This window comes from Dermacentor albipictus, unplaced genomic scaffold, assembly GCF_038994185.2.
Source record: "Dermacentor albipictus isolate Rhodes 1998 colony unplaced genomic scaffold, USDA_Dalb.pri_finalv2 scaffold_12, whole genome shotgun sequence".
Lineage (NCBI taxonomy): Eukaryota > Metazoa > Arthropoda > Arachnida > Ixodida > Ixodidae > Dermacentor > Dermacentor albipictus.
Window position 1 is genome coordinate 589,213 of NW_027225566.1, and position 25,022 is coordinate 614,234.

A 25,022-nucleotide genomic window follows, 5' to 3' on the forward strand; every position below is an offset into this window, starting at 1 on the left:
TAGATAGACCTGAGCACTCTGGGACATCCCCTGATTCCCTGATTCACCTCTCTCGAACTTCTTGCCGCGGGCCGCAGCGTCCGAGTTGCTGCCGGCCCGTAATGACTGCACGAATGTTACTTGTCTCTCACGTCCCTGTACATAATGTAGAATAAATCCCTCCCAGTTTTGTTTTCATCCCGGAGTCCGTCCCTCAACCCCTACATCTGGTTGGCAGCGGTAGGATCGCCTCCGAATGCATCAGCTGGTGGCAGCGCTACGGATAAACCTTCGTCGAGAGAGATCCTAAGGAACCGGGAAGAGCGAAGAAGAGAGAGCCTTCGTCAAAAGAGGTCTGAAGAAACTGGGAGTAGCGAAGAAGGAGCGAGCCTTCGACCCAGGGAGTCCGGAGGAACCGGGAACAGCGGACGAACGAACCGGATGGCAGGGTGCTGCAACCGTAAGTGAGCGCGTGGTTTTTTTCCTTATGATTCGCCAGACTCAAATGTTGTGTGTTCATTTTGTTAGTTCTGGGAATCGGGAGTTTGATGCATTGTGTGTTTGCACAAATTAATTAAGGAAAACAGTTTTAACCACCTGTCGGGGCAGCTGCCATGGATCTTAGAAGGTTGACGAGGTTAGACTTGTTGTTGGTGTGCGACGATTTGGGAGTTGAGGCGGACGAACGGATGGAAACGCCAGCTATCATAAAGGCGATTAACGATAGTGGCAATGATGAGAAAAGCATTGAGCTTGCTTGGGAGGTGATACAGGAGCCACGGGAGCGAGAGCGTCGTGTACGTTTGCGAGAGCGTCGTGAACTTAGGAGTAAGCATAAGCGTGAAGAACGCGAGAATGAACGGAAGCATGAGCTTCAAGAACTTACTCTTAGGTGTGAGCTTCACGATCGTGAGAATCAACGTAAGCTTGAGCGTGAGCAAAAGTATGAGAGAGAGAAGGCAGCACTGATCAAAGAGATACAGTATTGTGATCAGTTATTGGCACAGAGACAACGGCTGTCTGAGAATTCTGTACGTAGTACAGAGCGAAAGAATGAGGCAGCATCGAGCGGATTTTCGCCAGAAGCCGACGAGAAGAGTAGTGCCTGTGAGATTGGCTGCAGATTCTTAAGTGAAGGGAAAAGGCTAGCTGCTAACGATGCCTTAGTGGCAACAGAGGCCGTTAAAGGCCGTAGGGAGAGCGACGAGGTGCTGTGCCAACAGATGACTGTAGAGACAGCTAGGCCAGCTGCGAACAAATTGGCACAGTTACCGCGTGTGTGCGTCGCTGGTAATGTTAGCGAGGTTGCTAGCGAAGAAAAGGGTACTTCTGACCCGACAGAAGCGAGCACCCATGTAGAGCCAGATGTGCGTGCAGAAGTGAAGTGCGAGCTGAGCGGTGCAGTTGAGAGTAGTTCTCGGGATGGCGAGCTCCGTAGTCCACGAGAGAACAACTGCATTGTTCAGGGATCGGTGCGGCTCTCCGCCAGTCTAGATAGCCTAGAGAGGGATGGTTCAGTTATTAATCATTCGGACTGTGCGCGTGAGACAGCGATCGATACCGACGGGCTGTGTGCCGATGCACAGCGTGAGCTGGGCAATGTAGCAGAGGGCAGTTCGCAAGAGTGCGAGTTGTCTAACTCGAGTAAAGCCTGTTGCATTGTGCCAGAGTCGGTTGGGCTGTTCGCCAGTCGAGGCAGAGAGAGTGTTGATTTAAGTGAGAATCACTCAGACTGTGCGGGTAAGAGACCGATCCGGGCCGACGAAATGTGTACCGGCCAGCACGAGGCACGAGAGGGCGACATGAAAGCGAGTGCAAAGAGAAAGCGCCGTAAAAAGAAGCGCAGTAAAGACCGAAAGACGGTAATTAATGTAGCGCCGCCAAAAATGGCGAAAAACCCAAATGGGCAGGGCGCGAGGAAAAAGATGCGGTCGTCTCGGACGATGTTGACGCATCGAAAACGTTCAAGCCACCGGTCAAAGGGGGACCGCGAAGAATGTTCTGCACGGACGCGGACAAAGGGCACGAGGCAGTTAAACTCCTCGTCGTTCCGTAGTTCTTTTCACAGCTCAGCGTGCAGTTCGAAGAAACGCAAGGTGGCAGGACGAGACCAGGTGGGGAGTAGCGACGCGGTCAATCGAGTTCGTGTTGAAAGCGGGGCGCGGGGACGCAAATTGGCAGGAGACCGTAACGTCTTGGGGGAGCTGATAGTGAATCAGCCCTTTTGTTGTCTCTCGGCAGCCAGAATAGCTTTGAAACTTCGCCCACCTCGGGTCAGGCTGAAAGTATGAGTCAGTCGTAAGCAATCGGGAACGGGAAGCCAAGAGAGCTTCCGTAGAAGTAAAACGTGGTATTTGGTTTTATTTTTGAACATCGGAAAATTTCGCGATTTGAGACTAGAGTTTCTTTCAATGTGTAAGGTATGAGCTCTGTTTGTGTTTTGTTAGAAAAGCTCCGAGATTTGAAAGACGCGTTTGTGTAAACATGTAGTCTCGCGAGATGCTCATTAATAAGTAGATAGGCTTTTTTTTGTGTGTGTGTGAGTAACCTGAGGGTCAAGGTTACTGTTGAGAGGCCTATTGTAACGCGCGTGTGTTTTATTTAACCTTCTTTCTTTTTATGTGTTGAATTTTCTAAGGTTAAGCGCGTAGATTTTCAGTGAGTGCATGATTTGCACGGAGAAGCGTTCTTAGTTCCATTAGCGCGTGTCCTGTGTGGACGGAAGGAAGCAGACTTTATGACTGGGTTGCTAGTGTGTGTTGAGGGCAGCCGTATTCTGACTTCTTTAGTGAACGTGCGTGGAAAGAGTTAGTAGAAGACGCATCATTTTAAGAGTTCTGCGGAGTGTGTAAGTCCCGCGAGTTTAATTGTTCGTTTACGTCACGTGTCCTGTAAGGACTTTCAGGGAAGAAACGTGAGTAAGCGTGAATGCAAAGTTTGCCTACAACGCAAGTACGCGTTCTGTTTAGTGACCACAAGGCTTGTGCGCTTGTGATTACGTACTTGTGAGGTTGACCAGATTGTTCAGTGGCACCAATACGTGCGATAAGTACGCCACTGCGATAGATTGGAAACATGCTGTTCGTGTAGTTAGGCCACTTAAGTAATGTTCGGCTGTTTTCATTTGTTGTTTGCATCGTCAACGACCCTTTTGTTTTGCAACAACAATAGTACTCTGGTCTTGTCGGCAATCGAGGAGAAATGGATGGCTGTTTGGAAGGGTGGTTACAACTGTTTTGTCAAAATTGGGGAACTAAATGATCAGGGTTGATTTTGACTCAGTAATAGCCTGGCGAGTCAGGGGTGAAGAGCCTGCGCTTACGCGTGGTGCAGCGCTGTGTTGTTTGGTTTGTTTGACGTATGTTCTCCAGGGCCCAGGATCCCGAGGGTTGTCAAACGAGGCTCGACCCCAGTACCCTGCAGCTTCTTTCAGCGTTCCTCATGGCCAGCGAATTGAGTTCACCGGCCATTCAGAACAACCGGGGCGAGGACGAGCTGTTAGATATGGAGCTGTTTCCTGCAATTACTTCGAGTTCCCCAAACCACTTCGAGTCGCAGCACAGCTAATTGAGGAATGCCGAAGCAGGAAAGCACATTCCAGAGGAGCGGCCGAGCAAACAAGTTTAAGGCAACAAGTTCACGTGCCAACAAGTTCGTGCGCCGCCGGGATTAGCAGGTGGGCCTCGGACAATGGAGCATGAGCAGCCCTCCCCTTCTCCTCGTTAGAAGTGCATTGCCAGTCTGCGAAGCAAGACCGCAGAGAGCCGCCAGGTATGACACCGCGACACGGGCGCCTACCATTGGCTGAAAGTGGCGTCATCGGAGCGGACTCTCCCATTGGTCGAACATGACGTGACTTCCAGTGCTCGAAGGGTTTATAAGAAGCCTTCTAGATAGACCTGAGCACTCTGGGACATCCCCTGATTCCCTGATTCACCTCTCTCGAACTTCTTGCCGCGGGCCGCAGCGTCCGAGTTGCTGCCGGCCCGTAATGACTGCACGAATGTTACTTGTCTCTCACGTCCCTGTACATAATGTAGAATAAATCCCTCCCAGTTTTGTTTTCATCCCGGAGTCCGTCCCTCAACCCCTACATCTGGTTGGCAGCGGTAGGATCGCCTCCGAATGCATCAGCTGGTGGCAGCGCTACGGATAAACCTTCGTCGAGAGAGATCCTAAGGAACCGGGAAGAGCGAAGAAGAGAGAGCCTTCGTCAAAAGAGGTCTGAAGAAACTGGGAGTAGCGAAGAAGGAGCGAGCCTTCGACCCAGGGAGTCCGGAGGAACCGGGAACAGCGGACGAACGAACCGGATGGCAGGGTGCTGCAACCGTAAGTGAGCGCGTGGTTTTTTTCCTTATGATTCGCCAGACTCAAATGTTGTGTGTTCATTTTGTTAGTTCTGGGAATCGGGAGTTTGATGCATTGTGTGTTTGCACAAATTAATTAAGGAAAACAGTTTTAACCACCTGTCGGGGCAGCTGCCATGGATCTTAGAAGGTTGACGAGGTTAGACTTGTTGTTGGTGTGCGACGATTTGGGAGTTGAGGCGGACGAACGGATGGAAACGCCAGCTATCATAAAGGCGATTAACGATAGTGGCAATGATGAGAAAAGCATTGAGCTTGCTTGGGAGGTGATACAGGAGCCACGGGAGCGAGAGCGTCGTGTACGTTTGCGAGAGCGTCGTGAACTTAGGAGTAAGCATAAGCGTGAAGAACGCGAGAATGAACGGAAGCATGAGCTTCAAGAACTTACTCTTAGGTGTGAGCTTCACGATCGTGAGAATCAACGTAAGCTTGAGCGTGAGCAAAAGTATGAGAGAGAGAAGGCAGCACTGATCAAAGAGATACAGTATTGTGATCAGTTATTGGCACAGAGACAACGGCTGTCTGAGAATTCTGTACGTAGTACAGAGCGAAAGAATGAGGCAGCATCGAGCGGATTTTCGCCAGAAGCCGACGAGAAGAGTAGTGCCTGTGAGATTGGCTGCAGATTCTTAAGTGAAGGGAAAAGGCTAGCTGCTAACGATGCCTTAGTGGCAACAGAGGCCGTTAAAGGCCGTAGGGAGAGCGACGAGGTGCTGTGCCAACAGATGACTGTAGAGACAGCTAGGCCAGCTGCGAACAAATTGGCACAGTTACCGCGTGTGTGCGTCGCTGGTAATGTTAGCGAGGTTGCTAGCGAAGAAAAGGGTACTTCTGACCCGACAGAAGCGAGCACCCATGTAGAGCCAGATGTGCGTGCAGAAGTGAAGTGCGAGCTGAGCGGTGCAGTTGAGAGTAGTTCTCGGGATGGCGAGCTCCGTAGTCCACGAGAGAACAACTGCATTGTTCAGGGATCGGTGCGGCTCTCCGCCAGTCTAGATAGCCTAGAGAGGGATGGTTCAGTTATTAATCATTCGGACTGTGCGCGTGAGACAGCGATCGATACCGACGGGCTGTGTGCCGATGCACAGCGTGAGCTGGGCAATGTAGCAGAGGGCAGTTCGCAAGAGTGCGAGTTGTCTAACTCGAGTAAAGCCTGTTGCATTGTGCCAGAGTCGGTTGGGCTGTTCGCCAGTCGAGGCAGAGAGAGTGTTGATTTAAGTGAGAATCACTCAGACTGTGCGGGTAAGAGACCGATCCGGGCCGACGAAATGTGTACCGGCCAGCACGAGGCACGAGAGGGCGACATGAAAGCGAGTGCAAAGAGAAAGCGCCGTAAAAAGAAGCGCAGTAAAGACCGAAAGACGGTAATTAATGTAGCGCCGCCAAAAATGGCGAAAAACCCAAATGGGCAGGGCGCGAGGAAAAAGATGCGGTCGTCTCGGACGATGTTGACGCATCGAAAACGTTCAAGCCACCGGTCAAAGGGGGACCGCGAAGAATGTTCTGCACGGACGCGGACAAAGGGCACGAGGCAGTTAAACTCCTCGTCGTTCCGTAGTTCTTTTCACAGCTCAGCGTGCAGTTCGAAGAAACGCAAGGTGGCAGGACGAGACCAGGTGGGGAGTAGCGACGCGGTCAATCGAGTTCGTGTTGAAAGCGGGGCGCGGGGACGCAAATTGGCAGGAGACCGTAACGTCTTGGGGGAGCTGATAGTGAATCAGCCCTTTTGTTGTCTCTCGGCAGCCAGAATAGCTTTGAAACTTCGCCCACCTCGGGTCAGGCTGAAAGTATGAGTCAGTCGTAAGCAATCGGGAACGGGAAGCCAAGAGAGCTTCCGTAGAAGTAAAACGTGGTATTTGGTTTTATTTTTGAACATCGGAAAATTTCGCGATTTGAGACTAGAGTTTCTTTCAATGTGTAAGGTATGAGCTCTGTTTGTGTTTTGTTAGAAAAGCTCCGAGATTTGAAAGACGCGTTTGTGTAAACATGTAGTCTCGCGAGATGCTCATTAATAAGTAGATAGGCTTTTTTTTGTGTGTGTGTGAGTAACCTGAGGGTCAAGGTTACTGTTGAGAGGCCTATTGTAACGCGCGTGTGTTTTATTTAACCTTCTTTCTTTTTATGTGTTGAATTTTCTAAGGTTAAGCGCGTAGATTTTCAGTGAGTGCATGATTTGCACGGAGAAGCGTTCTTAGTTCCATTAGCGCGTGTCCTGTGTGGACGGAAGGAAGCAGACTTTATGACTGGGTTGCTAGTGTGTGTTGAGGGCAGCCGTATTCTGACTTCTTTAGTGAACGTGCGTGGAAAGAGTTAGTAGAAGACGCATCATTTTAAGAGTTCTGCGGAGTGTGTAAGTCCCGCGAGTTTAATTGTTCGTTTACGTCACGTGTCCTGTAAGGACTTTCAGGGAAGAAACGTGAGTAAGCGTGAATGCAAAGTTTGCCTACAACGCAAGTACGCGTTCTGTTTAGTGACCACAAGGCTTGTGCGCTTGTGATTACGTACTTGTGAGGTTGACCAGATTGTTCAGTGGCACCAATACGTGCGATAAGTACGCCACTGCGATAGATTGGAAACATGCTGTTCGTGTAGTTAGGCCACTTAAGTAATGTTCGGCTGTTTTCATTTGTTGTTTGCATCGTCAACGACCCTTTTGTTTTGCAACAACAATAGTACTCTGGTCTTGTCGGCAATCGAGGAGAAATGGATGGCTGTTTGGAAGGGTGGTTACAACTGTTTTGTCAAAATTGGGGAACTAAATGATCAGGGTTGATTTTGACTCAGTAATAGCCTGGCGAGTCAGGGGTGAAGAGCCTGCGCTTACGCGTGGTGCAGCGCTGTGTTGTTTGGTTTGTTTGACGTATGTTCTCCAGGGCCCAGGATCCCGAGGGTTGTCAAACGAGGCTCGACCCCAGTACCCTGCAGCTTCTTTCAGCGTTCCTCATGGCCAGCGAATTGAGTTCACCGGCCATTCAGAACAACCGGGGCGAGGACGAGCTGTTAGATATGGAGCTGTTTCCTGCAATTACTTCGAGTTCCCCAAACCACTTCGAGTCGCAGCACAGCTAATTGAGGAATGCCGAAGCAGGAAAGCACATTCCAGAGGAGCGGCCGAGCAAACAAGTTTAAGGCAACAAGTTCACGTGCCAACAAGTTCGTGCGCCGCCGGGATTAGCAGGTGGGCCTCGGACAATGGAGCATGAGCAGCCCTCCCCTTCTCCTCGTTAGAAGTGCATTGCCAGTCTGCGAAGCAAGACCGCAGAGAGCCGCCAGGTGTGACACCGCGACACGGGCGCCTACCATTGGCTGAAAGTGGCGTCATCGGAGCGGACTCTCCCATTGGTCGAACATGACGTGACTTCCAGTGCTCGAAGGGTTTATAAGAAGCCTTCCAGATAGACCTGAGCATTCTGGGACATCCCCTGATTCCCTGATTCACCTCTCTCGAACTTCTTGCCGCGGGCCGCAGCGTCCGAGTTGCTGCCGGCCCGTAATGTCAGTACAACTGTTACTGACGTCTCACCTCCCTGTACAAATGTAAAATAAACCCTCCCAAGTTGTGGGTTTCCATCCCGAAGTCCGTCCTTCAACCCCTACAGTATTAATATCGCCCTATGGTTCATGTGTTCCTCACTTGCTTTTGGTTTCGCTTATCTCGGGCCACACTGTACTGTTGTGGCTCATAATGCAATCACACTATCTTGTCATATTATGATAATGCTTTGTGAGTAGTGTGTAGTAAATGGGTATCTTTGTAGAAAACAGCACAAAATTGTGATAGAGGCAGATTGGACAGGTGCACATTGATGCAGCTTTGTGCTGTGTTCACTGAAATGCACCGGCACCAACTCGCTGAAGTGTCAGCTCTTATGAATGTGGATGTGTATGGTTGCTCACTCTGTTTTATCTGCCTTATAGCTTAGAGATGTGAATTGACGCTCTCAATATCCTTCCTGGACACACGATGCATTGACACTTGCCGCAAATGGGTTGGCTTGCCTGACCATTCATTAGCACTGAGGAGAGAAAGTGCTACAGGTTGCCTTGAAAAGCAGTCTGCACAACCAACTGCACAGGGCACAGACATTTCAGACCCTCCGTGATGCTACCTGACACTGGGGTCTCAATGAATGTGCACAAAAATGAAGCTTTGCTTTTCAGATGAATTTTAATTATATAGGAACTGTAAAGAATCAAAAGACTTTTCTTTGCAGAGAAACTGAATTTTGTTGCACAATCAGGACTGTGTCAGTCAAAAGAATATTGTCGCTGTGATCAGTAGCTGTGTTCAGTAGCTGTAGACCTTGTAATCATGATAGAAACTTCATTTGCCCCCAGCATTTGACAAATAGTGAATGATATCCTCTTTTATTGTGACCAGTCTTCTTCCGATCTCAAAGATTACTGAGAGTGCTATGACATCACAAAACATTTGACAGATGTAGCAGTTGCTCACGTGGCACCATAAAACTATTGAGGCGCACTGGACACATTCACACTGTTTGACAAAAGGTTGAGTGCATGGTAATTACTATAACTAAGATTATCAAGGGGACTTCAGTGCATTTAGCCATCTCCTGTGCTTTCAAAGAATTGCCTAATGAGTTCTCCCCTTCTGCCTCACTGTAAGTTACAGTGGAACTTTGTTGATATAATCCTGTTTCATACGATTTCCCGTCACCAGCGTTGGAGATCGAGAACACAAGAAATGACCCATTGACACTTCTTTTTTACCTATTAAAACCTTCCTAAAAACACGTTCTTTGCGCACCAATGTTCAGTACATTGCTAAACTGTGATTGTATGGTACGTTTTCCTGCCACTAGATCCCATGTGAACAAGAAATGGTGCAAAGCACGCATGATCAAGAGTAGTAGGCACCCACAATGGCAGCTTTCCCGCAGTACTAGCTCAACCGTATTTCGTGGAAATGCCAGCACGCACTCAGTTTCCTCTTACAGTACCAGAAAATCTCGCGGGTTGTTGCTCATCATCGCATACTCGCATTCACAGCTATCTCTGCCAACCCTATTGTAATAACAGTGCATGTGGCATAGTGCCATTGCAAGACTACTGCACACTTCTAATAGGCATTAGTCCAAATGCGCTGCCATTTCCTGCTGCAGGTGGCACGAAGTGAGCATCATGTTTCACACTGATGGCATCATATTGCAGCGTTACCTACCAGCTTGATTTTGTTTCAGTTTCTGATCTCTGTCTTTAAGCACTACACAACAAGAAAATTGCAGAGCCTGTCTTCTGTCGGCATCGTGTTCCACCACCAGATAGATTTCATTTCGGTTTCCCTTTGCCCTCTATAAACGCTACGCAATAGAAAAATGATAAAGCGTGTCTCATTGGTGCCACAACAATTCTTGGCTATCAAAATGCCAGGATGCCCCACCCGAAGAAGCTGCTGACCCTAGGCCGAATTCAAGGAGCGCAAATGTAAGCTTGCTGAAGCCGCAAGAACGACGATGCGCGTCTCGGTCCGTTTGTGCGCCCTCACTTCAGCATGCGTCGGCGCCTTGTGCTGCAATGATTTGCACAACGCTTTGCCTTGCACAGATGTCAGCTACAGTTGAGTCTGCCAAATTTTTTAGTGAATTTGTATGTTTTCCTGGTTAGTATCGTATTTTCTGCACTATAACTTGCACCTGTGTATAAGTTGTACTCGCTGCTTCTGGCTAGATAAAAAAAAGCAGTTGGTATTTAAGTCGTGCCGATTATTTAAAATGCACCTATTCCAAGTCGGCCAAAATGGCGAAGTGCGATTATGTACAATTGTACACTCCTCGCACGATGCCGTTTGAGGGCACTGAATTTCCAATAAACAAAATTCTGATGAGCTGCAAATTATAGCAAAAAACAGCCAACATATATTGCACTTCACTCGAAAACATTAAGGGCCTCGTCCTTCCTGCAGTCAAACAGTTAATCTATTTTGGCCGGCAGCATTGCTAGTCACTATTGGCAGCCTCTGAATAACTTTGACGACACATTGTAGGCACGTCTGCGGCTGTGCCACTGTGGCGTGGCATGACGTGCTCGGGAAAAGAACACTGTTATTGGTCGTGCCAGCGTGCAAGGTATCATGCATACGAGGGGGGACCAAAAAATAACCGGAATTTTCTGATAAAAAACATGGACATTATTTTTTTTATTGAATACAACATTTTTTCTAATGCAACTTTAATCACCCTCAAAGTATTCTTAATTAGTAGTAATGCACTTGTCCAAATGTTCATTTCATTGTTGGAAGCACCCTCCAAATTCGGCCTGTTTTATACCTGCTACCGCGGTTGTGACATTGTGTTTGACTTCATCAACATTGTTAAAATGCTTGCCTTTCAAGTCCCTTTTCATGCAACGGAACAGGAAGAAGTCTGCAGGAGCCAAATCTGGCGAATAGGATGCATGGGTGTTGGGGATGGGTGCATCTGTGTTGGGGCCAAAAACCAACGAACAGTGAGAGCCGTGTGCGCGGGAACATTGTCATGATGCAGGAGCCACTTGCCGGAATTCTTCAAGCCCGGATATTTTCACACCACACTTCTGCGCAGCCGTTTCAGCAACCCCAAATAGAATTGGTTGATGGTCTGGTATTGAGGTACAAATTCGGAGTGTACGATCCCTTTGATCTAAAAAATAAAAAATAATAGAAGATCTGTATTGTCTTTAAATTCGATTTAATCTGACGAGCTTTTTTTGGACAAGGCAAGCCTGGTGACTACCTTTGACTTGTCTGTTGTTTAGTACTTTCCTGATTGTACCCATAGCACCATGACTCGCTGCCTGTGGTGATTTTGTTGAAAAACTTTTTATCGTCTGGGACTGCATCTTTCGTTGCATGACAGGCTTACAAGTGATGATCTCTTTGATCTTTAGTGAGAAGCCTGGGCACAAACTTAGCAGCCACTCGTCACATTCCCAAATCGTCATGCAAAATGCGCTGAATGGAGCTCCAGGATAACCCAGATAAGTCTTCGAGTTGGTCGATTGTTCTGTGTCAGTCTGCCCTGATCAGATAATGGATTTTGGTGAAGTAGTCCTTGGTTCACGCACTTGAAGGACGGCCATATTAGGGCTGCTCTTCAATGGTCATTTCCCCACTTTTAAACCGAGCATGCCATTCGTACGCTTTTGTTTTACTGAGAGCATGTTCTTTGTAAGCTGTTTGCATCATGACAACTGTTTCTGCTGCGTTCTTGCCAAGTAAAAAACAAAACATCACAGCTGCATATTGTTCGTGAGAATCTGCCATTTCTTTGTGTCATGAGTACACTACAGAAACACACACAGAACTGGCAGACAAATCACATGCATCGTTGCCGGTTGACACCACTTGGCATACTGACTCGAGAGGTCCTCCCACAGCGCCCTAGCGGCACAACCTTGTACCATAAGTACACAATGCGCAGGAGTACGATTCCGATTATTATTGGGGCTCCCCTTTTGTATATGTCGCACCATTGTACAGATGCACTGCCAAAAATTTCCCAGAAAAAAAAACGTAACCGATAGTCCAGAATATACGGTATGTTTTTTCTTGTTTTTCCCCCCTCCAAAATGTACGTTCTGCTGTACTTCTCAATACTGCACGATATCAGATTGATTAAGAGGAGCCATTGTGAAGGAAAAGAACACAAGTGGCTGATACTGCTGAAAATACATTTGTGGGCCAGTTGTTTGACCATTGTTGTTGTATAGGCAACACGCTTGTTGACATGTGCACAAATACCAAATGAGACAAACACGAGCGCTGAGAGGGAGGAGAGAAACATCTATGAGCGAATAAGCACAAGCAGGGGACCTGTTTGTCTCTTCGTGTTTGTGCATGTGTCTATGAGTGTGCTACCTTTACAGCAACACAAGTATGATCTATGTTCAGAGTGGCGGCAAAGATTACACAAAATGTTCGTGTTGATTCTGTGGCTTCAGTTGGTGGAATATAGAGAATTTTTTTTTAATGGATCGATCATTTACAGCAGCTAGCCTGATGTTTCCTGCTTCCTTTTATGCACATGTCTCAACACCTGTCAGCACTTATCGATTTTATCACAAGATGCTTTTAAATGATGATATACAAACTAACCTCATTTTTAGCAGCACTGTTTATAATGGAGTCATAACTATGACAAAGTCGTCACAATTCCCCTTGAAATTCTATAGAAACTCATGCATTCAAAATCTCATTTTAACTAACCAAACATTTTCTAGAAATGGATGTAATAAACCATCTTCAGTTCAAAACAAAGATTTCCTAATAATTTTCTGTCAATGAGGCCTAAATCTGGCAGTGTATGATACTGCCAATAGTAGCTCCTGTGATGTAGCAGCTCGAAACTCCCATGAGCTGTCGGCTACCTGGCGATGTGCCAGGGCTACTGAGTCAGTGGCCCCTCTTCCTTTATGTTGTGTTTCGGCGGTAGCCGCAGATGAACCACGAATACAGTCACGGCCGCAACGGAACTAGCCGTCTTTATTCAGAGGCATGTATATATACAGTTGGAAACACTGGCGCCACTGGCAGCGTGTAAGGGCAAACAGAAACTGGAACTGATATACTACATATTCCCCTCCTTACAAGAACAAGGTAACAAGAACAACAAGTTACAAGAACAGGGCAACAAGTTACAAGAACAAGGTAACTAATAATAGATTAGTGTTGTTACACATATATACAGTATTTGCAAGTAATTACAATTATCTTCACTACACATGTCATGTACTCAACATTAATAATACTGTATGGAATAATTATACAATAAAGCAAGAACGACAAATAAATAAAGCAAAACGACAAATTGCTCGCAGAAACACAGGCATGTGCACATAGTTCGTGCAGCACTCAAGTTCTGACACTGCACCCGTCTGCACCTAGCACCCAAGCTACATGTGGTCCCGGTATCGATCTGGAGGCCTTCTGTTCCTCGGTGGTTGGACCCGACGTTGAAGCACACGGTCATCCGGCATAGCTGACGCTGGAGCTCGTAGCGTGGGCGTAGCTGGTGAGGCTTCGGGACGAGCTGTTGTGGCGTAATCGTTGGATTGCCGAGATGCCGACGACGGAGTCACAGGTTCGGAAACAGCATTATGCGGCTGATTCCATGTGGCTGAAGCTGCAGGTACCCTGGATAGCTTCGACGCGTTCCAGGTTCATCCATCATCAAGCCGAAACGTTGATGGACCTTGTTGACTGATTACCTTTCTCGGGTGGCTAAACGCGAGGTCTCCCTTAACCGATATTCCAGGTTTTCTTATTCTAACGTAATCACCAACAGACACTGTTGTCTTCTTCGCGGCCCTGCGATGGTCTGTGTACTCTTTGCTGTAGTCTTGCTTGCTCTTAACTCGTTGGCGCAGACGATGAAGTTCGGAAACAGGATCGCTGAAGAAAGCTGGTGACGGGTGACCCACAACGTCAAGGCGTGTTCTCGGTCGCCGTCCGTGTAGGAGAAAAGACGGTGGAACTCCCGTAGTGGCATGTGGCGTGCAGCGATATATGCCCAAATACTCTGTAACCGCTTGGCGAAGCGGACGCTGTTCCAGCATAGCGACCTGCACAAAATTCTTGAAGACCCGGTTAAACCGCTCGACTAGTCCGTTCGCTTGGGGGTAGTAAACGGAAGAGTGCACAAGGCGGATGGCGCAATCTTTGAGGAACTCAATGAACTCCCTAGATGAGAACTGGGGCCCGTTGTCGCAGACCACCACGTCCGGATAGCCTTCACGGGCGAACACGTGAAGCAAAAAATTAATGACTGTGCGGGAGGATACTTCACTGCAGAATTGAACATCTGGCCACTTGGAAAAATAGTCGATGAGCGTAATGGCATATCTGCAGTCATGTGGGGCTCTCTCTATAGGGCCGACGATGTCAACAGCAAGCTTCTGCCATGGACGCTCTGGCAGGGGTACTGGCTGCAAAGGGGTGGCAGCAGTCTTCGTACTTTTGTCAGCCATCTGACATATGCTGCAGTTCTGGATGGAAAGCTCCACTTGCCTGTCCATGCCTGGCCACCAGTACCGTTCTCGTAGCCGAGCTTTTGTTCGAACAATACCAGGATGAGCTTCATGGGCAGCAGCGATTACCTGCGGTGTGAGAACCAAGGGAACGACGATTCGTTCACCGCGCAGGAGCATATTGTCAACGACGGACAATTCTTCACGTACCAAGAAGAAAGGCTGAAGTTCGCCCGAGAGCGTCTTATGTGCAGGCCAAGATGTGGCGACATAGATCTTGACTTGTTCTAACATGCAGTCATCACGAAGGGCCTGTTGAAACTGCTCTTTAGTGAGGCACGGTAACTCAACAAAGGACACAACCTCATCAAATGAGACATTTTCCTGCGAAGACGGAACTGGAAGGCGGGAAAGGGCATCCGCCACCTGGTTTTGAGACCCCTTCCGATACTCTACTGTATAATTGTAGCGAAGCAGCCGTTCGGACCAGCGTGCAATGCGAAGGGGGCGGCGCCCAGTGCCTTGAGAAGAGAGCAGCGAGACCAAAGCTTGGTGGTCCGTGCGCAGCGTGAAATGCCGTCCCCACAAGTACGTATGCCAATGCTCACAGGCCCAAACACACGCCAGCGCTTCACGCTCTCCAACTCCGTATTTCTTCTCTGCAGGTGAAAGTGTGCGTGAAGCAAAGGCAACAGTTCGCAGCATGTGGCCATCAACCTGCTGGAGAACAGCACCCAGTCCGCAGTCGGACGCGTCAGTGGACACTACAACCGGAAGGGACGCATCAAACATGTGCAGGACTTTGCTGGAAGAGAGCAGAAACTTCACCTGGGCGAAACTGGCGTCTACAGCATCATTCCATATGAATGGCTGGTTCTTCCGGAGAAGAGCTCGCATTGGTTCTACCACATCAGCAAGCCTGGGAACGAACTTGGCATAATACTCGATCAGTCCGAGGAAAGAGCGCAGACTAGTACTATCAGTGGGCGCCGGAGTATTCATAATGGAAACAATTTTCTCTGGCAAAGGAGAGATGCCTTGAGGTGTGATCCTGTGTCCCAAGAAGGAAAGTTCCTGTACGCCAAATACGCACTTGTCATTCAACTTCAGCCCTGCTTCCTTGATGCCCCGCAGTACAGCGGTCAGGTTGGCCAAGTGTTCCTGTTCGCTCTTCCCGAAAACAATGATGTCATCGATATAGAACAAAACACCAGAACATCCTTGAAGGATTTTCGACATGATTTGTTGAAATGCAGCCGGGGCGGATGCCAACCCGAAGCAAACGCGCTTGAAGCGGAAGAGGCCATCATGAGTTATGAAAGCGGTCAAGTCACGGCTTTCAGGATCGAGCAAAACCTGGTAATAGGCCGACGCGAGATCTAGCTTCGAAAAATGCGTTGCCCCATAAAGACTGTGGAGGAGTTCTTCTGTGTGTGGAAGAGGGAAACTATCCGTCACGACAGCTTTATTAGGCTCCCGTAGGTCCACACAAACACGAATGCCTCCATCCTTCTTCTGAACAACAACAATCGGGGACACCCATTCTGAAGCGTTAATGCGCTCTATCACGCCCAACTGCTCTAGCCGACGAAGTTCCTCAGATACCCGAGCTCGGAATTGAAAGAGGAAGGCGGCGAAGTTTCGCTACAACGGGCGGAATCGAGAGCTTTACTTTGACACGATGCACAAACCCATTTGCTAGGCCGAGGGCGGAGTCGAAAAGACATGCAAATTCATTGCGCAACTGTGCTGGAAGACGTGCAGATGAAACCGGTTCCTGAACTGTAACTTGTACGTTGGTAGCACTGCTAGTTGACGTAGTAGTCTCAAGGCAGCGCAGGGACGAGCCATCAATCTGGAAGTCAAGAGCCATAATGGCGTCGATACCCAGAAGCGATGTACCTTGCGAGACAACGTAGAACAGAATGGACGCCTCGCGTTCCTTGTATGCGACTTTCGAAAGAAAGCACCCTCGCACTGGAATAGGCTTTTTTGAATAATCTAACAGCTGCACACGGGGCGCGGACAGCAGCACCTGTTCGGCAAAATGTTTATCAAAAAGATCCCCCGCTAGAATGGAGACTGAAGATCCCGAGTCGATAAGGAATGTTAAAGTCGTGTGACCAACTGCTACCGCCACTAGAATTCCGGCGCGGCCGGACGCGGTCACACATAGAATGCTCACAGCTTCATTGTCAATTTCACTGTCGGGCAAGGTTTCATTGTCGGGCAATGCCTGTTCGCTAAGCTCACGAACCGCAACGGCCCGTCGCTTCTTGTTGCATACCGCGCTGAAGTGACCAACGAGACCACAATGATAGCAACGTTGACCTTGGGCTGGGCAGCGGGCTGATGCGGCACGGTGCTGGCGCGAACCACAACGATAGCAGTGAGAGGACGAGTTGTATGGGCGCAGATACGAGGCAGGTTGGCGGCTGTCGTGCTGCAGGCTCGCCTCGGTACGAGGTTCACGCAGGGGCGCGTCGTTACGCGGAGTGTGGCGCGTTCCAGTGCTTCTATGGTCGTATAGCGCCATGCGAGAGTGCCCAGATATGCGCTGCACATTGCCGGAAGCGAATTCTCGAATGTCCTCATTGGCCTGTTCGACTTGTGAAGCTAATGACACTGCTCGGGGGAACGAGAGGGTCGAGCCCTCAAGAAGAAGGCGTTCGCGAAGATGCTGGGACGCGACCCCTTCCACGAACTGGTCACGAAGTGAGTCTTCCAGAGACACATAAGAACATGCTACCGCGAGAGCACGTAGTGCAGCAACGTACTCCTGTACAGACTCCCCCGGTTGTTGCATACGTCGGCGAAACCGGTGCCTTTCCGCGACGACATTGCTTGTGCTTGTGAAATGTTGCTTTAAGGTTTCGATAGCTTCGTCATAAACGGAAGGCTGAGCGGCGTCTTCGCTCTCCTTACTACGTTTACCGCCGGCAGCTGACTCACCGCTCTGGGCGGCATCCGACGTAAGCAGTAGGCTGGAGAAGATACATTGACCCTCAACGCCGAGGCTGTGTATCAGCAGGGCCTTGCGACGTTCGGGCTTGAAGTCGGATGCTCCTGATGCCAGCAGAAAGTTCTCGAACATTCGGTACCATTGCGGCCAGGGAACAGGAGGGCGGCCGGGTACAGGCAAGAATGGGGGTGGTGGAGCGAGCCCGATACAGCTCATGGCGTAGTAAAGTTGCAGGCGCGGTTACGCCCCTCGAAAAGATCCCATCTTCGTCGCCATTGTTGTGTTTTGGCGGTAGCCGCAGATGAACCACGAATACAGTCACGGCCGCAACGGAACTAGCCGTCTTTATTCAGAGGCATGTATATATACAGGTGGAAACACTGGCCCCACTGGCGGCGTGTAAGGGCAAACAGAAACTGGAACTGATATACTACACTTTATGCTACTGCGGCCACCTCAGCACACAACATGCTGTGCTTTGGTTGAATACTGTCACAGCAGAATGATATATGAACAGTGAAGCATCTGGCTTGTGGTACATGCTGCATCATCTAACTGTGGCCACAGTAAACTGCAACTCATGCACAGTCAAGTAAAGGGGCTCATGGCTTCACATGTTGCTGATATGTTCTGGGCAGCTGCTGGCGGAATCCTGCAAGCCTTTGATTTCGTATAGTGCTCTTCCCTGGACACCAGCTAAAAGCAATTGCTCTTTTAATATTTAGAAGCGTGTACTCGTGTGAGGGCACAGAATGGCTGTAGAGGAGTAATGGTTATCATGAAGTAATTTTGACTCTCCCATAAACTATGTTGTCATGCAACTTTACCGAATGTTTGAATTGCCTGTTTTGGGAAGTTTTGTAATTGCAAGTCAGTTCCTTTCAGTCTTTGTAGGGGTGTGCTGGACAACACAGGGGTTAAAGTATTGGAATTGTATAACACTGGCCACTCCATGCCAACTGTCCCAACCGTGGTGCTCAAGCAATATCCATTTATAAAAAAAATTACATGTGTATAAGCATTACTTGCACTTTATTGTGCATAACATTTTTAGTGTAAAAAAAAATGTTTGCACCTGTGAGGGCCATTTCAATTTCACGAAAGGGTGGAAAACCAATTGCAAAACAACAATTTGCCAAAAATCAACTGTTTCGCACATTCTTTCAAACTTTGCGTTCTTTCATTGTCTTAACATTCTGCTTTCATTATAAAAAATTTTACGAAATGCTTTTATGTTTTTCAGTCATTAGCACCAAGGTAAAAATGCACAAATTATAGCATATTTGGTAAATTTTCACAAAAAGTGGTCATTGAAGGAAACTTAGAATTATTTTATAGAACTGTTCCTAAAACATACTATCTTCTAAAATTTTATTTTCACCGATGTACTGTGCAGAGACTAAATTAAAAGCTTGACTTTTGCAAAAGTGCTATTTTGACTTCTGTTTATACATTGGTAAAGCACTACATTGGTCCATGGAAAAGTATGCAGAAAAGCAGATATGACTGAGAAGCATAACAACTTTTGCCATGGAAATTCTCATCAAAGTCATTTGTGTTTTCACTGAGAAAGAAATTTTTGGATTTGAGTCCCACCATTGCAATATTTTGGTTCACTCCTCGACTGAACCTCATAGTATGTTGGCGGGGCAGGCAAACCAACTGAATTAGCTGTGTAAAAGTGTGAGTGGTGTATCCGCAGTGTATGGTTTTCGGTTCCTTTTTTCTTACTGTGTTCTTTGTATATTATATAGGGTGGTCATTTAAAGTTTTACGCCATTTTCATGCTTCTTCTTGAGCTGGATTATATGAAGAAATGGACAATACTAGCATGATAAGTCAAAACACATGTTCAACTAATTAACAAAAATTACTAATTAATTGAATTGGTGACCTTACAGCACTTATTGCACTTTAGTAATCATAGCCAGGGAGCGTGCAAGATATGTCCACTTGAAACGAATTTCTAGGATGACGCCAGCTTCGAGGTATTATTCCCAAAATGTGGGACGAAATACTTGGTGTTCCAGTTACTCTTGTTCTTCAATGCATAAAAGAGTGTTTTGTTAAAAAAACTTGGGGAACAACAGTGCATTATTGTTGTGAGTTTCATGGAACATATCTTAAAACTTATGTCATTCTGAAAATTCATTTCCAGTATTGGCTTGTCAGCTCACGAGCTACAATACATAAATTGCAATATGTACTGTAAGGTAACTAATTAACACACTAATTAGTGAATTCTTGTTGAGTAGTGAATATGTGTTTTGCTTTCTCGTGCAACTAATTTCTGCCTATTCGAATAATCCAGCTCAAGGACAAGAATTGTGCTATCTGCCACAGGTGTTCTTTAAAAATTCCGTGAAACTTAAAAATGATCATACCGTAAATAAACGTGATAATAAAGACTAAAAAATATAACAGTGTCATTGACATAGGTACCATGATGCCCCCAATCATAAAACAGCTGTACTTATTGATCTCATCAAGCTTGACATCACAAAGGCCCTGTGCTGCATTTCCCGACAAAAACTTTGTCAATTACTGTCTATCTGGCCCCAAGTAGGTGGAATAATAGCAGAGACATATCACAGAACTGGTGAAATACACTCCATAAAGCTGCCTATCAGCAATATTCACCAAATGAATTAATATTTTTTTCTTCGCTGGTTTCATGGGGACTGAACGTGTGTCGTGCAACTGGTGCTCCCAGTTCACGCTCATGAAAACGATTTGTGTCCCATTCTACCACTTCACGCGTAAGCAGCGGCACACGTGTACTTCCAGTAGCAGGAAAGTGTGCAATGTCGATCTGCCTTAAGTAGGCATACCTTCAGCATTTAAATTCGTACAAACTTTTGTTGACCACGGCTGTTCCTCTCCGTGAACACCACCATCTGCGCCACCCTGGTTTGTATTTTGCGCCAATGTGCTATGAGGTGAAGTTGAAGTGTGAACCAAAATATTGAAATCATGAGACTCAAATTCAAAAATCTTTTTCTCGGTGAAAGTACAAATTACTACTATTAAAAATTACGTTGCGAAAGTAGGTATGCTGCTCAATTATATCCACTTTCCTGCGTATTTTCTCATGGACCACCTTAGAGTGTTACTGACATCTAAACATAGGCCAAAATTGCATTTGTGCCAATCAGTCTTTTACTTTACATCACAGAGCAGAGCAAAAAAAAAAAAACTTTTAGAGGATACCACTATTAGGGACAGTTCTATAAAAATAATTCCACGTTTTATTCTGGGAATATTTAAACACTATTTGTGCATTTTTTCCCACGATGTTAAGGTTTAAAGAACATAAAAGTATTTTGTGAGACTGTTTTCTAATGAAAGAAAAACGGTCAAACATCGCAAAAACACAAGTTTTGAAAGAATGTGCCTAATGGTCGATTTTTGGTAAGTTTTTGTTTCACACCTGGTTTTTCATCATTTCATAAAATTCAAATGGCTCTCACAGACACAAAATATTTTTTATGATCAAAATGTTTTTGAAAAATACTGTGCTAGTAATGCTCATACACATGAAATTTTTGTGTCATCTTTTGAGAGAAATGGATATTGCTAGAGTGCCACAGTTGGGACAATTGGCATGGAGTAACCCATATAGGTAATATCAACATGCAAATTTTGTGTCAGTACTTCTTTAAAGGTGTGATGCACTGAAGTTTATGCCATTGGCTGCTCCATATGTATAAATGTTTATTAAACATTTCATAGTTTGTGTTGTGAGAATGCAAATCTATTACCAGGCTTGTTTTTGCTTGCTCATAGATGCTTGTCTTCCCTCTCTACAGAAGGCCAGATTCCCAAGGGAGCCGTTTACATTGATGACCACCACGACAACTACGCTGGTGAGTGTTATGTGTGGACAGTTTTAAACCAGGAATTTACAACTGCATGACTTTTCTTAAAGCAGCAACCTTTGCTGCCCCAGCCATCAGATTTAGAATGCACAGAATAATTTATTATTCTCATTACATGAGAAATAAACAGCACAACTGGCACTGTACAGATGATGTGGGTGATCACTGAGCATCATTATTTGCTATTGGGGGCGAGCTCCACCACTGGAAAAGCTGGCGCCACCATCGGCGTGACGTGGCATGAGGGATCATGTGGACACAGCAGCCACGCCATCTGCTTCGGAAGGGCCGAAGCGAGCTGAAAACGAAAGTTTATAGTCCCACCTGCACCGCGGTTCTGATTAAGTGGTGAGGCTTTACCGCCTTGGTTGTCTGCTTGACAACATTTGAAAGCACTATAATAAGTAGTGGCTGCCTTTGGAGGCATGCAGCATAGGCTACTTCTCGGTGCCGCAGTGCAGGGCGCACGCAACGGAGCCCAGTGTTAGCCTTATTCACACGTAGCCGCAGGACAAGGATCTGCGTGAAGCGTGGCTCACGAAACTTAGAACTGGCAGACAGCCATCGGCTACAACTCGGGTGTGCAGCAAGCACAGACGTGAGGAAGATTTCTGCTACGGCGCTGGGACTGCGATGTTCGGTGAGTAGCAGAAAACGCACACTGAGACGCTCACCCGTGCCCGCTGCCCGGCTAATGTCAGAACGGTTTGGTCTATGAACTTGTTCACACTAGATTCTGGCGAGTTCATTGGAATAGAAAGGGAGCAGTAACATGCACATTAACCCTTTCGCTGTCGTACCTTTCTGGCCGTGACGCACCCCCAGTGTCGGCTTGGTTTCAGGGAATGAGTATAACAGGGAATGAACATAGCAATTTATTTTTGAATATGATTGGTATAAAAATAACATAGTCAATGCATATGCACATTGCGGTGTTCTGCAGCTGTTGTTAGTAAGCATCATCATCATCATCAGCCTGACTATAAAAGCGGTTCAACATCCGAATCTGACGATGCGGAACCCTCTTGCTCGCATGTGACTCTGTCCGAGTCCGAATCCGAGCTCGGCTCGTATTCTGAATTGGAATTGAGCCACCGCTCCAATGAGCAGACTAAGGTCCCGCGCGCTGAGCCATCCGAAAGTAACCGCGCGCAGGGAGGATGCGCTTTCAGTCGCCCGCACAACGGAGAGAAATGGTACGTTGCGTGATCAAGAAGACAGAGGGAGATGGAAAAAAGCTAAACAAAGTTCGAAGGGCTTTACGTTTACTGCTGCAAGTCGGAAGCGAGGGTGCGGCGAGAGAGTGAAAGCAGCAATCGAGTTACTCTTTTCGGAGAGGCAACGGCGGCACGTGCGCCTGAACTTGATGCGTCGTAGGCACACCAACAGAAGACAAATAAAAACCTTCAAACGAGCGAAGATGGTAGAACAACCCTTGAACCCATAACCACACACGCGCGACGCATGATCCAGCGAATGCGGAGCCACCGCGCCACTCAGCAAAGAGAAAGTGGGGAGTGGCAGTCACACCGTACTCTTCAATACATGGACTAACAGAGGTCGAGGCGAATATGCGAACTTGTAAAAAGAGTCAACAGATGGGGTGGCCAATCCAGGAGCGGCAGCTTTGCGCTCAGGCGCGAAATTTTGAACACACGATAGAGAACGTACCGGTACGTCAGTGACACTGTGGAGGGGAAGCGCGATGACGTACCGGTACATCCGTGACAGCGAAAGGGTTAAAGAAAAGCATGGTATATGGTCATGTTTATGTTATGAATTAATTCACTGGATTACGAAAAAGAAGCAGAGGGAAATCGCACCCTGAGAAGACCGATAAACATACCGTGCGACGCAACTTGAGAAATGATATTGATATGTCCAAGAATTTAGAAGACAAAAAAAGATTGAATCATCGCGACGGTACATCACAGTCGCTATAGGGGTCGAAGTCTCTATAACGAAATTATTTTTGAACAGTTCTGATAGCGTCCATTTAACAATGGTTGCTAGTGTGCTGTCAAATGCTCATATGCTGTGGCCTAAAGCTCACGGGACGGTGCAAAAACGCGCTCACAGTGAAAGCAAAACATTGTGCATGGACATGCATGCAAACCCGTGCGATCGCTGCGTTGAGGCTTCATTCTGTTATGCTCCATTTGGTTACACAGACAGCCCACTATAAGAACATATTTGGCATAGTTTACTCTCCGCGTTTGCCTACCTTTCACTCAAGAAGTCAGTTCGGGAGACTCCATCGCGGCGACAGCGCGCAGTGGCATTCACTGTGCATATTCGGTAAAGAGATAGCGTCTGTAAACGATTACGTGCTTTCAGTTTGCCAAAATTATTATATCGACAGTCAAAAACTTCCCTCGTTTTGAGAGCACTTACAGAAATGTCCAGGCTGGCTGCCGCGTGGTGTTTTTTTGATCGCCGTAAGCGAAACCTATGAGGAACACGCTGCGGAATTGCTCATACTATGCAAGGGAGGCCCTTCCGACAGATGGCTACTCCGTAAGTCCTTGCCCCCAATAGGTTCACCCAAGAGGTTGGCCTCAGACATTGACCCAAGCTACTTACATCACTTAGATAATGTGCACTACTTTATGACTTGTTGCCAATGGCACCTTTTGTCAGTTGACATAGTTATGTACTGTTCTTGTATCAGTCTTTGCTTGTTCTATGATGTGTGAATCGCCTGTTAATTTTCTTGCATGGTTGATTTAAGTGTACAGATAATTTATTCCACTTCTATTTTTCATGCCACTTTAATGCTCCTGAGGAGACTTACTTAAAGCAGTGAATCTGTAAATACTAAATGTTTCTTGCTCTGAAGAAGAACCAGAACTGCTTGTTTAAATAAAAAGGATTGTCAGCTGGTTTCTATATATAGAAGTGGGTGTAAGCATAAAATGTTTATTTGAACGTCATCAATTTCTATGTCACATCCTACTGTCATGTCAGCGCACGTTAGGTTGTCTGGGCAGCAATGTGGTTACACGGAAAACTGTAGAGTTAACCCTTTCGCTGTCGGACCTTTCTGGCCGTGACGCACCCCCAGTGTCGGCTTGGTTTCAGGGAACGAGCATAACAGGGAATGAACATAGCAATTTATTTTTGATTATGATTGGTATACAAATAACATAGTCAATGCAATATGCACATTTCAGTGTTCTGCAGCTGCTGTTAGTAAACATCATCATCAGCAGCAACCTGATTATAAAATCCGTTCAACATCCGAATCTGACGATGCCGAACCCTCTTCCTCGCATGTGACTCTGTCCGAGTCCGAATCCGAGCTCGGCTCGTATACTGAATCGGAATTCAGCCACCGCTCCAATGAGCAGACGAAGGTCCCGCGCGCCGAGCCATCCGAAAGTAACCATGCGCAGGGAGGATGCGCTTTCAGTCGCCCGCACAACGGAGAGAAATGGGACGTTGCGTGATCAAGAAGACAGAGGGAGACGGAAAAAGGTTAAAACAAAGTTCGAAGAGCTTTACGTTTACAGTTCCAAGTCGGAAGCGAGGGTGCGGCGAGAGAGCGAAAGCAGCAATCGAGTCACCCTTTTTGGAGAGGCAATGACACGTGCGCCTGAACTTGACGCGCCATAGCAGGCACACCAACAGAAGAAAAATAAAAACCTTCAAACCAGCGGAGATTGCAGAACGACCCTTGAACCCATAACCACACGCACGCAACGCATGATCCAGTGAACGCGGAGCCACCGCACCACTCAGCAAAGAAAAAAGTGGGGAGTGGCAGTCGCACTGTACTCTTCAATACGTGGACTTACACAGGTTGGGGCGAATATACGAACTTGTAGAAAGAGTCAACAGATGGCGTGGCCAGTCCAGGAGCGCCAGCTT

At 47.2% G+C, this 25,022-nt stretch overlaps 1 protein-coding gene across 12 annotated transcripts in view; it reads left to right on the top strand.

Moving 5' to 3' along the window:
* Nucleotides 1–25,022, top strand: part of LOC139051497 (vinexin-like) — a 647,850-nt gene that overhangs the window by 452,447 nt on the left and 170,381 nt on the right. For all 12 annotated transcript variants that reach the window (XM_070528475.1, XM_070528476.1, XM_070528474.1 and 9 more), the window contains one exon: nucleotides 21,084–21,140. In XM_070528475.1, the coding sequence (XP_070384576.1) occupies nucleotides 21,084–21,140 (57 nt within the window). The remainder of the gene's footprint in view (nucleotides 1–21,083; nucleotides 21,141–25,022) is intronic.